At 39.5% G+C, this 14,276-nt stretch overlaps 1 protein-coding gene across 4 annotated transcripts in view; it reads left to right on the top strand.

Moving 5' to 3' along the window:
* Tango6 (transport and golgi organization 6 homolog) overlaps positions 1–14,276 on the top strand; it is a 216,388-nt gene that overhangs the window by 54,430 nt on the left and 147,682 nt on the right. For all 4 annotated transcript variants that reach the window (XM_004843232.4, XM_087212952.1, XM_021256790.2 and 1 more), the window contains exons 11-12: positions 743–931; positions 8,987–9,121. In XM_004843232.4, the coding sequence (XP_004843289.3) occupies positions 743–931; positions 8,987–9,121 (324 nt within the window). The remainder of the gene's footprint in view (positions 1–742; positions 932–8,986; positions 9,122–14,276) is intronic.

The raw sequence follows: 14,276 nt of genomic DNA, 5'->3' as shown, positions 1-14,276 counted from the left end.
CCTGTAAAACACACAATAATGAATTATTCACTAGTGGAAGTTTAGTTTTAAGTATTGTAAAGGATGGGTGTCTAATGATCTCTGAAAGGACTTTGGGAAAGTTATATGGCCTGAGGGTTCAGTTCAAGGAAGGCCAATGGTAGAGATCATAAAAATACTGATAAAGTAAACTCTATCAAACCAGTACTTTGTGTGTGTTATGTTTTTTATTATGAAATCTTTTCTTTTTTTTTTTTGGTACCAGGGATCGAACTCGGGTCCTTGCGCTTTCGAGGCAAGCGACGGAACCACTGAGCTAAATCCCCGGCCCCTTATTATGAAATCTTAATGTGCATGTGCATGGTATCATAATGAGTATATTATCCTGCAACTTATATTTTTCACTCAACAATGTCTTTGAGATATGTATTAGTATCTAAATAGATCTAGTTCATTTATTTTAACTTTTAATACAATAAATACATCATTCTGTTGGTTGTTTTTTTTTTGGTACTGGGGATCGAACTCAGAACCTTGCACTTGCAAGGCAGGCGGCGGCACCACTGAGCTAAGTCCCTGGCTCCTGTTTTCTTATTATTGGGCATTTAGGTTTTCTCCAATTTTTGGCTATTTAAGTAAGTAGTGCTGCAGCAAATGCAGACCATTTCTTTACATATCCATTTCAAACCGTTTTCTAGCTCTTTGTGAAGTCCTTAGTTTTACTGGCTTTTTCTTCACCTTTTCTTTCCTCCTGTGCTTCCAGGAGTTGACTCATCTAGCTGTGGAAAATGAAGCAGAGTTAAAATCTGAGCCCTTCTTCAGCAAGAGCCTTTTGGAATTAGAACACCAAGCGCTTCTTGTGGAAGGCCAGGAGCATAGGCTGCTGGTCCTGCAGCTTCTGGCTGTTCTGTGCGAGAAAATGTCAGAGCAGATATTCACAAACATCACTCAGGTCAGTGGCTGCCACATTCTACATCCAACCTGCTGGTAGTTGTGTGTATTGGTTTCTTTACATTTTTTCTCAAAAAATGTTGCTCAGACTGTGATCTGATAACACCCATATTTACTGGAATTCTGGTGAAACATGTAAATTACTTAGCCCACATCAGACCAAATGAATCTTAAACTTTCATAGGTCCTGGGAATCCACATGTTTAAGAAGCCCCTGAGGTGGTTCTCATGCACATAAAACTCAGAACTGTTTTACGTATTTATGTTTTATCATAGTGGTTTTCAACTTTGAGTGCAAATAAAATCATCTGGAATCTTCAAAATATTGATACTGATCACCTTTTAGAGATTCTGATTTAGGTTATCTGCATGAGAACCTAAGCATCCTTTTGTTTTGTTTGTTTGTTTGAGATAGGGTCTTGCTATGTAGTCCAGGGTGGCCCCCTCAAATTTGCTATACTCCTCTCAGCCTCTTGAGTGCTAGGATTACAAGCATAATGCCATCATGGCCAGCTTACCTTATTTTTTTCAAGCTCCATGTGTATCAAAACTTGAGAAGAGGGCTGGGGATTTAGCTCAGTAGTTCTGCCCCCTGCCTCACAAGCGCAAGGTCCTGAGTTCCATCCCCAATACCAAAAAAAAAAAAGTTGAGAAGGATTTGAAAAAAATGCTAATAAGATCACTTTAAATCTTATGGGTTCCTAACTCATAGTTAATCATCACAATATCTTTTAAAATTTTAAGATGTTTTTATAAAATGCTTACCTAATGTGAGTCAGTACCTAAATTTTGTTGGCCCAGCCATTATTTTTTACTACTGTTTTTGAAAAATAGGAAAGTAATAAAGCATTGGTAATGCAGTCACCATATTTTACCATTTTACCAGAAGTAGTTGTTGCCTGGTTGGTGTAAGATGGTATGATTGTCACGCTTAAATCGGATTCTCCAGCTCTTTGTATGGTTGTCATTGTCATCTGCCTTTGGTGTTGCTAAGCAGCATTTCACTATAGCTCCTGCTGAGAAAATTTGCAGCTGCCTGTCAGCTCTGACTTATCTTGCCTGTTTAATGAGAATTATGTTCATGATTTCTTTCCTAGCCTCTTATTCCTTTAGTTCACTGACCCCATGTTAGTTGGTGGGGTGATTTGTTTCTCCTGTGTTCATAATCCATTCTCTGAAGACTTTTTCATCCAGACCTTATGTTTTTGTCTCAGAATGCTCCTTCCAATGGGAAATGGCCTAGAAACTGGTATGACTTGAGCTTTTGTACTTATCTTCCTTTATTCCTCATTAAGGAACAGTGGTGTTAAGGTGGTACAAGAATGATTTGTCCCATTAAATTATCTTTCAGCTAAGAATAAAATGTATCTGAACAAAAAGAACCACAAGGAAGCATTAAATTGTGTTTAGTAATCTTAGTGATAATGTTTAGTAATCTAGTACTAATGTTTGCATATTGAGACACACATGGGGATAAAGAGAATAGATCTTAAGTAATTTTGTTGATTTTACTAAAGTCAAGAAAGTTTATAGATATAAAATCAAAGAATTAGAATAAAAACCCTATAATATTGATATCTAAATTGGAATTATTAGCATGAACTCATAATTGATTTTTCTTTTTAAAAAATAATATTTCCTATTATGGATCACTGTAGGTACCAAGAAGCAATAACAACCCAGTGCAATAGGCACCCTTCATACCATATTATAGTTTCTAAATATCATATCCCACTGAAAAAAAAAATTCTCGAAGCTCTTTGGAATAAATGTTGAATTAAGGTCTGAGGTAAAAGTCATATAAGCTTCAAACCTGCTTGTTGTGCCCAAATGCAAGGAAGGTATCTGAGATTAATGGGGTTAAGTCAGTAGAATTCTGGAGCCAACTTGAAGTGAGTCCTAATGGCTGTAGATAGGACAATTGCAGCATTAAAAAGAATAATGACAGCTGGGCAAAGTGATACAAGCCTGTAATCTTAGCACTCTGGGAGGCTGAGATAGGAGCATCACAAGTTTGAGCCCAGCCCAGACAATTTAGCAACTTAGTGAGCCACTATCTCAAAATTTTAAAAAAGGAGAGAGGGGCTGAGAATATAAAAAATGGGGGGAAAAAGAATAATGCTGATAATGGATTAAAACACATGAACAATATGGAAATGGGGGAAAAACCTCAGGACATCAGGATATCTTTGGAGATTATTAGGGCATCAACTCTTTATTTTGTAAATTGATAAATAAGGGAAGGCATTAAACAGTTGTTTGCCATTGCCGTAGGAACTGTATTTCAGTGTAATCAAGTAGTCAGTAAAGGAAACTTTCTTGTTTTTGTTTTTGTTTTTTTTTCGTACTGGGGAGCGAACTCAGGACCTTGCACTTGCGAGGCAAGCAGGAGAACCACTGAGCTAAATCCGTGGCCCAAGGAAACTTTCTTTATATGAGAATTGCAGCCAAAAAATTCAGAGAGAGAGGCTGGGGATGTACCTCAATGATGCTGCACCTACTTGGCAAGTGCAAGGTCCTGAGTTCAATTCCCAGTACAAAAAAAAAAAAAATTCAGAGAGAGAACTGGAAAATTACACTTTGGAACTGTAATAAAATGGTGGATCTAGATAACAATCATCCCTGACTGCCAAAAGTTAGATGGACTATGAATGAGGTACTTTATGATGAACGTACTAGGTCTAAAGCACCCAAAGGAACTGACTGATTTCCCCTTCCAACATATTATGAAAATTTTCAACTTTGAAAGAATATTTGCTTAACATGTGGATTTTGTTGTTTTATTTTGTTTGCAGTGCTGGGGATTGAACTGAAGGCCTTCCCACTTAGCTACATCCTCAGGCTTTTAAAATTTTTTCTGTTTTAATTTTTATTTATTTATTTTTGGTACCAGGGATTGAACTCAGGACCTTGCACTTGCGAGGTAGGTGCGTAGGTGCGGTACCACTGAGCTAAATCCCTGGCCCAGGCTTTTTAAAATTTTGAGATAACTAAATTCTTCCATCTGGCCTCAAACTTGGATCCTCATGCCTTAGTCTCCCAGAGAGCTGGCATTACAGGTGTGAACTACCACACCCAGCTTTAACATGTATTAATTATATACATTTATTTACTGAAAAAATTTTATAGTGTCCTCATGACCTACCTAGATAATACCATTAGTATTACCTTTTTTTTTTTTTTTTTTTGCATTACTGACGACAACCCAGGGACTTCCTGCTCAACTATATCCCCAAACCACCTCCACCCATCCCCTCCACTTTTCTTTGTGACAGGGTCATACTTAGTCACTAAATTGCCCAAGCTGGGCTCAAGCTTGGGATGCTCTTACTTTGGCTTCCCAGAATGTTGGGATTATAGGTGTACACCGCCATGTCCATCTGCTTTATCATATTTTTGTTTATGTATTCATCCTTCTAGCCCTCTTCCTTTTGGTATGTTTCAGCATTACTGGAGATAACAATATATTTTCCCCTAAATATTTTAGCATACAGATCTTACATCACCATAGGTGGACCAGAAGATAGTATGGACCTTCTCATGTAATACAGTAGGAAGTATGCAAGCACTTAGGAAGTATTCTTGCCCTGAAGCCAATAAACAAAAACTTGAGCTGTTCTTGGTGGTACACACCTGTAATCCCAGCTACTCAGCAGGCTGAGGCAGGAGGATTCTAAATTTGACCCCAGCTAAGCAGTTCAGTGAGAGTCTGTCTCAAAAGTTTATTTATTTATTTATTTACTTACTTATTTATTTTTTGGGTACTGGGGATTGAACTCAGGACCTTGTGCTTGCAAGGCAGGCACTGGAACCACTGAGCTAAATCCCAGGCCCATGTCTCAAAATTTTTAAAAAGGGCTGGGGATGCAGCTCAGTGGTAGAGCACCACCACCACCCCCTTCCTGAGTTCAAGCTCTGGTACTGTACCAAAAAAACGAAAACAAAAATCTTGAACCTGAACCTAATCAAGGAAGCACAGGGGATAGAGGAGCAGATGAAACAATGCCATGAAGAAGCTTTTGGCCAAATCCAGAAGGTAGGAGATTCTGTATCACAAGTGATTTAGTTTCTTCATCAAGTAAATGGCATTTAAAAAGGAACAATGAAGGGCTGGGGATTTAGCTCAGTGGTTCCGCCACCTGCCTCGCAAGCACAAGGTCCCGAGTTCGATCCCTGGTACCAAAAAAAAAAAAAAGGAACAATGAAGCCAGTTATAGACAACATTTTTTGTAACAGTTAAGGGCCAGTTATTAGATGATATTAAGGAATTCTTACTGGTTTAATTATGTCATGATATTATGATAGTTATGTAAAAAACAAATCTTACCTGTTAGAAATGCATGTTGAAATATTTGATAAAAAATTAAATTCTCAATAGAGTATGTTGGGATTGGCACATTATATATATGACGGTGCAGAAAGGAATGAGGCACACAATGGTCTGTGTACAGATCATGACCCTGCACCAACTCCTGAGTCCTTTCTTTCCACAATTATGAATTGAGGGCTGGCTGTATGCCACATACTGTTCTGTGTACCAAGGACACAACAGTGAACAAACAGACGCATAGCTATACTCTCATGGAGCTAACATTCACATAGAGACATTAAACAAGAAAGCAAAGACAGTGTGTCAGGTGATGATAATTCCTAGGGAAAAAAGTAAAACAAGAAAAAGGGATAGTAAGAGGCATATAGCTGGAAATGGTGGCACACACCTGTAATCTTTACATTCTATGAAGCTGAGACAGGAGAAGTCCAGACTCAGCAACCTAGTGACTAGTTGAGACCCTGCCTCAAAATAAAAAAAGGACTGGGGATATAGCTCAGTGCAAAGACCCAGGGTTTAATACCCAGTACTGCAAAATAAATTAATTAAATTAAATAAAAAGGGCTGGTGATATAGCTCAGTATGAAGCCCCTGGCTTCAATCCTCAGTGCTGAAGAACAAAGCAAAACAAAACCAAAGAGGAATGTGCTAAGTAGATAGCCAAGGAGAGTTCACACTTAGGACATGACTTGAGCAAAACCCTGAGGCAGGGGAGAAGAGACCATTTCGATGCCTAGGGGAGAGTGCTCCAGATTGAAGCCGTATAGTAAGCCCAGATGCCCAGCGTGGCAGGACCAGCAAGGAGCCAGCATCAGTGCAGTGGAGTGAGCAAGATTCCCTTATCTCTGCCTTTTCAGAAAACTGCCACCCTGCCCTCCCTGCTGTAACTGGATCACTATAATCAACAGAGTACAAGTGGCTCTACATGGTGTTTTTTTCTTTTTCAGATGTTAAAAAATTTTTTGACATAGGTAACACATGCTCATCTTAAAAACATTTAAACAACATGAAGTGCACAATATATAAAATAAGGGCTTCTGGTTAAAGACAGCATGTTCACATACATATGTTTACTCACTCCCTCTGGAAACCACAGGAACCAGCAGAGCAGGAGAGAGGAGACAGTAAATAAAAGAGAATAGCAAAATTTGGAAACTGGAAAATAGTAGCTGATTGAGCAACTTGGGAAACTGGAAAGCTAAATGTCTATATGGAGAGAAGTCAAGAAACAAACCACTATACCTCAATAAAGCTGTTAAAAGGGCTGGGGATTTAGTTTAGTGTTTTCACCGCCTGCTGCACAAGTGCAAGGACCCAAGTTCGATCCCCAGTACCAAAAAAAAAAAGCTGTTAAAATTCTTTTTGAGAAGAAAAAGGGAAAAAAGGAGCAAGCGTCTTCCCGCTACAGAGCACAGGGAGGACTGGAGGCACCAGATGAGCACTGAAGATGGGGCTGAGTGTGAAGCCTACCACAGCTGGAAGGGCTCTGTGGATTTAGGAGACCTTTGATTTCTTCCCTAACTTTGCACAACTGTCTCCCCTTCCCAGTGAAAAATGGAGGGGCCAAGGATGTAGCTTAGTGGCGCCATGCCTAGAGGTCCTGAGTTAAATTCCCTGTACCAGAAAAAGAAAAGAAAAACCAGACGCTTATTCTTGAGAATATTGAACCCAAAGGATGCTGGATTTGGGTGGGGGTAGCAAACTGAAAAACAGGAGGCTTATTGATGTCTGCAAACTCCCACTCAATTGTCAGCATTTTGGCAGCAAGTTTATACATTCCCATAGGGTCATTAAGAGGATTAAATGAGTTAATACATGCAGTGTGTTCAGAATGGTGCCTGGTAAGTAGTAAATACTTAATATTTTTATTAAACAGCTAGATAATTAAAAGTAGTTGCCTCTGTAGAGCCAGTATCAGATGGGGAGAAATGCGGTAGGGCATGACTATTATTTACTATAAACTTACAGGAATATTTGGCTTTTAAAATTGTATGTCATTATAAAAAGCCTGCCTTCTCTCTACAGCATACATAGATTCTAGAATAGGCTTCAGTCACATACCTCTTCTTGTAGCTAGCAGCCGTACCAAAGTCACAGGAAATGGGTTGTAGGGGAAAAGTGATGGTCAACTGGGTAGAGTGGTTTTGGTGTTACAAGAAAAGATTTTGAGGGAGAAGGTGTTTTATTGATGACAGTACGTAATAGCTGCCCATCACTTTCTAGTTAACAGCTCCTAGTTTTATATTTTGTTTTCTTTTGTTTACATGCATACAAACAGCTTCTTTCTTAAGAATAGAATCATAATGCCAGGTACAGTGGTGGATACCTGTAATCCCATTACTCTGGGAGGCTGAGGCAGGAAAATCACAAATTTGAGCCCAGCCTGGACAAGTTATTGACTTAGTGAGACCCTGTCTCAAAATTTAAAAAGGGCTGGGATGTAGCTCAGTGCACAGGCCCTGAATAGGATCATACTTCTTGTTTTGCAACCTTAAAAAAAAACTTTGTGGAGAGAAACTTAGAAAAAAGGGGAAGGCTAGATAGTACCGTAATAGAACTTAATACTTGTGCTGACACAGAAGCTAAATATAAATAAAGGAGTGTTTTAGAAAGCTCTTTGGGACCAAAATGAGTGCCCCAAGATGGTAGGGACAGCAGTTTCTCTAGAAGGGGCCAGTGTCTTTAATTTCTAGTATCAAACAGTCTTAGGGCTGGAAAGAGTGATGAAGATTGCCAAAGCCAACATTGTTTCTTTCAGTGAGTGGAACTTTTAAATAATCTTTCCAGTTTCCTTCTTTGCTCCAAAAGACAAGTGTTAACAGGCCACTCTTCTGACTTTAAGCTTACAAGAAAGATTCTAGCACAGCGTGTGATTTGTCCAGAGAATTAAACATGCAAGCTTGCATGGTATTTAGAGGCTTATTATGACCTATCTCAGCCTTCCCATTTTCAAAATGATATCTCCCCTTTGAGCCATTAATCCTATATATGCATGTGTGCATCTATGTGTGTGTGTGTGCATGCATGCATGTATATGTATGTCTGCTGTCATTTATTTAAAGAGGTTTCTACTTAAGGTGCTTAATCCAAGCTCAAATGATGCTGACCAAATTAATTCTACTTAAAGCTTAGTTGTTAGCCAAATGCTATATAAAATCTTGTATGTGAAAATCTTAAGCCTTTAAAATATTTAATATTTAGAAAATCACTCTGGATCATTTGTACAGACTATTTGAGGATACTGGCTTCTAGATAAAATTGTACATCTCCACTGTTCTTTGTTTACTGGAATTAGACTGTGAAAATGTGGGAGCAGAAAAATCCCTTAGGAGATCTTCTGAGATGGGCAGAAAGCAATTCATCATTTATTATAATATCATAAAGTTGATATGAGAACTGAGATCATGCATATAAGACACTTAGGAGCTTCTGGATTGCTAAAGACGTGGAGGTCCCTAGCTCAGTGAGCTGTCCTTGTCCTGTCCATCCTTTCATCTGGCTGTCTTCCATAGCCATTGAAATATCCTTTATAATAAACCGGTAAATGTTTAAAAAATTTTTGATAATGTTTGGCACAATACATGCTGCAGAGTAGCACATTATTCATGGTGGTTCTTCCTGTCATGCTATTGACAAAATGACATAGACATAAGAGACATGGAGAATGTTGAATGTTTTGTTCCCCCTTAACTCTTCACTGATTTTAATTTCCATTTTCTCTGGTAGGTAGTGGACTTTGTAGCAGCAACACTGCAGAGAGCATGTGCAAGCCTGGCCCATGAGGCAAAGAGCACCGTGGAGTCACAGACACTGAGCATGTCCATGGGGCTGGTGGCCGTCATGCTAGGAGGAGCTGTTCAGGTGCGTTGTAGACATGAGCCAAAGATGAATGGAGGGAAAGAAAAGCAAAGTACCTGCTGCTTGCTTTCCAAACCCTTGTGAAAAATGAGAATGGATAGTGTACCTAGAAGAACAAGAATGGACAAGTTAGATTGTTAATGAGAAGTCTTTCCAGAGTAGAAGCCAAGGAAAATATACCATTTCCACTGTATTACCTGAGTAGACTTCACTGTCAAAAGGGCAGGGCCCTTTCCTACCTGGTATAAGCCCAATGTAGAAACATCTGTCATGGTGTTTTCCATCTGAAGCAAATACTAAAAATACTAGATTCTCTGGCCCTAAATCTCCAAAACTCAGCCCTTGTTCTTGCTAATATTGTCAGTGGGAAATCCCCAGTAACCTGGTTGCTTAGGACTACATCTATTTTCAATAGCTCCATTTTAGCCCAGGATCCATTGTTCAACCCATATCATGTAAGCATGTTAAAATAATTGCTTCTTGTTACTTTTCAGTACATATATATTTTATGTATTTAACTTATAATTCTTAAATTTTTTCATTCAAACATTGTTTATTGCATACTTCCATGTACTATATACTGAGATAAGGGGCTGGAAGTATAGAAATGAATAAAGCAAACATAGTGTATAGTCTCATAACACTTGCAGTCCAGCAAGAAAGTCCAACACAAAAATCACTATTCAAAAAAATAATATAGTTGGAATTGAATGAAATGCCTCCAAAGAGAAGTGGAAAGTACCAAGAGAACATATCTAACCTAGGCTGAAAAGGTCTCTAGTGTAAAGTATGAGTTTAAGCTAAGTTTTGAAGGATGAATAGGGAGTTTGAGTGTATGTGTGTGTAACACAGATGGAGAAAATTGCCAGTGAAAGAAACATCAGTTACAAAGGCTCAGAAACAAGAGGTTGGTGAACTTGAGACACCCATAGAAGGCTGGTATAGCTGAATTGTAGCAATTGAGGGGAAGAGTAGTGCCAGCAAGGGAAGGTTAGGCAGGGGCTAGATCATGCCTATGGGTGTGACTGGTTAATTATATGCTATGTTAGGTTAGGATACTGCAAAAAAAGCAGAGTACTCTTAATGCAGGTATTATGAAATCCAACCGAAACCAGCCTGCTCGTACCTTTGAGTAGGGAACCCTCTGGAAGTAGAGTTTTGAGTTTGAGGATTCAAATTTGATTTGATTCTTTGTACATTAGAACTGCTTCCCTCTAGCCTGTCCTTAAAGGTAAAAGGAATTTTATCTGGTCCAGTTGTTAATGTGAAGCCCATTTCTTGGTAGATTTAATCAACACCCTAATTTTAATTTTGCCATGTCATTTGAAAAAAACTTTTTGGTTCAGTTTCTAGAGCCATATTAGAATTATCAAGTAGGGTCCACCAAATAGTTTTTAAGTTGTATTTTTACTAGATTTAGCAGGCCTGATCCCACCCCATACCAGGAATCAAACTCAGGCAGGCACAGCCAGGCAGGCACAGCACTGCTCAGCTATATCCTGGGCCCTAGACCTGATTAATTTTTATTTTTCTCATTGGATATTAGTTTGAATAGGTTTTGTTTCCATAAGCTGAGAGTAAGCATGTTGTTTTGTTTTGTTTTAGTTTTTTGAGACAGAGTCTCACTGTTTAGTTCAGACTATCCTCGAACTTGCAGTGATACTCCTGCCTCAGCCTCCAGAGGGCTGGGATTACAAGCATGCACCACCATGCCCAATTGTTTACTTTTTGTTTCGCTTCTCCTTATTTAACCCTTATTCGAGACCATATCACAAATGAAAAATAGATCATAGAAATGTACATTTCCCTTTCTAGAAGCCCACTATTGAGAGTGTGCTATGTACAATGGTGGTGTTCTAAAAGAGACTCACCTGACTGATATAAACAGACAGCCCTTGCCTATTCCTGCCCTCTTATGAGCTGTCCTGACTCACTGACTATATCCTGAATTCCTCTGACTTTGCAGTTTAAGTGAACATAACACACATCACTCCCTAAGGCTTTTGCCCTAGATATATTAATTTTTTTTCTGTTTGAATCATATATTTCTGAGTGATTTCTGCTGTAATGCTGAGTTTTGTCTTTGTAATAAGAAAAAAGTCTTGATTCAGAATTATGGTTTCACTTTACCATTATCAGGCTTCGTTTCACAGTCCCACACATCATGCTCTACCCGATAGGGGTCATTGTTTTCACTAATGAAACAAAATCTAACAGCATCTAAGCCTTTTTTTTTCTTTCCTTTCTAATTTATGTAATTAAAGTGATTATTAAGTGATTGTGTCTGGGAAGAGAAGTTAATTTGGAGAAAATGGATGTTTAAGACTGCTAACAAGACAACTCTAATTCCAAACTCATTTTCTAAATTTCAGGGTTGGTCATCAGTAAAAGTATTATGTTGGTAACTCTTCCCTGTCCCCTTAGGAAGCAATTTCTGTATGATGTTGCAGAGTCTATGCGTCCTCTAAAGCACTACTACAAGAAGCTAAGGAGGGCACTCTAGACTTTCTTTAGGAAAAACTAAAACCATGTTATTCCAGGGAGGCAGCACAGTCTACCACTTAACCGCCGGATTCCTAATCTCATAGAAGTGCGTTCATGGGCCGAGGATTTAGCTCAGTGGTTCAGGTGCCTGCCTCGCAAGAGTAAGGTCCCAAGTTCGATCCCTGGTACCAAAAAAAAAAAAAAGAAGTGTGTTCATTACTGGGAGACTAAAGGTGCATCTCTAAAGGGACAGGGTCTTTAGGTTGATCCCACTCTATACTGCTTAAGTCTCAGAAGGTTTCTTTTTGAACCCAGGAGGCACTGAGCTACAAGCTACATCCTCAGTCTTTTTTTCTCCCAAATTTAATTTGAGACAAGGTCTCACTAAATTGCCTAATCTAGCCTTGAACTTGTGATCCTCCTGCCTTAGCTCCAAGTAGCTAGGATTATAGGCATGCACCACCACACCCAGTTTGCTTTTGACCAGAAGCCATTGCTTAAACTCTTTAGTAAAAATGTTACCCTGGGACCAAGGATTTAGCTCAGTTGTTCTGCTGCCTGCCTTGCAAGCGCAAGGTCCTGAGTTCAATACTTAGTACCAAAAAAAAAAAAAAGTTACCCTGGCTGGGGATTTAGCTCAGTGGCACTGTGCCTGCCTTGCAAGCGCAAAGCCCTGAGTTTGATCCCCGGTATAAAAAAAACCTACTAATTCTAGTGGTGCAGGTCTGTAATCCCTATTCTGGAGGCTAGGGGAGTTCAAGAACAGCCTGGGCAATTTATTGAGACCCTGTTGAAAAATAAAAAGGGCTGCAGATGTAGTTAGCAGTAGAGTGCTTCCCTAGCATGCAGGAGGCCCTGGGTTCAATTCCCAGTACTGAAAAAACCCATATTTTAGATGTAGTTCAGAATCATAGCAAATATTAGAGACTGGAGGGGAAATAGTGGTATCAAGCTAGAGGTGTTTATAGAATAGGGAAAAGGAAGAGAGAGAACCATTGAAATCTTGTGTGCAGGGCCAGGGATTTGGCTCAGTGGTTTCGCTGCCTGCTGCGCAAGTTCAAGGACCCTAGTTCGATCCCTGGTACCAAAAAAAAAAAAGAAAAGAAAGAGAGAGAGAAAGAAAGAAGTCTTGCGTGCAACAAGGTGAATTGATTGACTCATTTCTGGGCTGGGATGCAGTTCTTTCTCTTCTTCATTGGGCCAGTGTTGAGCACTCTGTGAGCCACGATATGAAGCTATAAATGGAAATTCAATCATTCTTAACTATTGTTTTGCCCTTCAAGTAGTCTATTTCACAGATGTCTTCTATTTTTGCCCCCCAACCCCCTTATTTTTTTTTCTTCAGTATAGTCGTTTGAACCCAGTGCCTTCAGACTGAGCTACATCCCAATCCCTTTTTAAAATTTTTCTATTTTGAGACAGGATCTCGCTAAGCTGGCCAACCTGAGTTTAAATTTGCAATCCTTCTGCCTCATTCTTCTAGAGCTGGGATTATAGGCATGCGCCACCATGCCCATCTGTTTTTGCCAATTTTAGTAAATAGTTTTAGATGGAGGGATAAATGGAAAACAAAATAAAAGGAAGGAAGAAAGATATTTTTCTAACTCAGGAGGTAAGGATTTTTGTTTTCTTTTGTTTATCAAAGGGAATAAGCATCAAAAAGTTTTAAAACACTCCTCTCTTCATTAGTGAGCAACCTTCAGATCTGGGTACACCCTTGGGTGTGTTGTGAATGTTAGTCATGTGTCTTTAGGGGAAAAGGAGAGCCGCACTTCTTAGTGTTTTCACAGGCTTTGCTTGGTTATCCTCTAGGTAACCCAAACCTTTCTCAGATTTCCTTAGCTTGCACAAAAAAAAAAAACCCTTAGAAATCAGGCCCCACCTGGCCATGCTGCCACTGCCAATGCCCAGCACATTGCCCTACAATCTGTACAACACAGAAAAAAAGGCCCTGCCTTACCCGTCCTGCCAACACCAGGCACCTCACCCCATGACCTGAACGGAAGAGGAGAGCTCCCAAACTATCAAATCCTAGCCAGGTCTATGCCCTGGTTCGTCTCAGACATGGTGGCAGAGGTGACAACCAAAAGACAACCTGATTGAGGACAAGATCAGCACTCTGGAGGAGGATTGAAGTGTTACCTTCTTCAGAGACTGGGTGAGAGACAGCCTTGGGAGATAGGTTTAGAGAGGATTAGAGCTAGACACAGATCTCCTGATATTCCTGAGAAGCTAAGGCTCAGACCAGGAAGATCATGGCACCCATATTCAGTGGTGGGAGACCAGGTTTGGTGGATATAACCTTTAGAAGGGGTGGATCTGAAGGAGATGGCATTTAGTCCAGTGATCTCTTTGAGCTCCTGCACCACTGTCTGCATCCAACAGAAACTAGTGGTCTGATATACTATGTTAATATCTGGGTTGGCTAAGTGTGTATACCAAAATCATAGACTTCTTTGCCTTGGTTAAGGGTGGTTCATGAGTGGTTCTTAGAGTTTTGTTTTTTGCTTTTTTTATTTTTTGGTACTGGAAATCAAACTCAGGACCTTGTGCTTGCCAAGCAGCCACAACACCACTGAGCTACATCCCTGGTCCCTTAGAGTTTGTCAATATCCAGTTTATATTTGGCACCACTATGGGTTTTTTTTTTTAATGTAGTCACTGCTGTATTTTT

This window comes from Heterocephalus glaber, unplaced genomic scaffold, assembly GCF_053883595.1.
Source record: "Heterocephalus glaber isolate CG9 unplaced genomic scaffold, H.glaber_assembly_v1.0 deba00000071, whole genome shotgun sequence".
Classification (NCBI taxonomy): domain Eukaryota; kingdom Metazoa; phylum Chordata; class Mammalia; order Rodentia; family Bathyergidae; genus Heterocephalus; species Heterocephalus glaber.
This window is presented reverse-complemented; position numbering and strand designations above follow the sequence as displayed.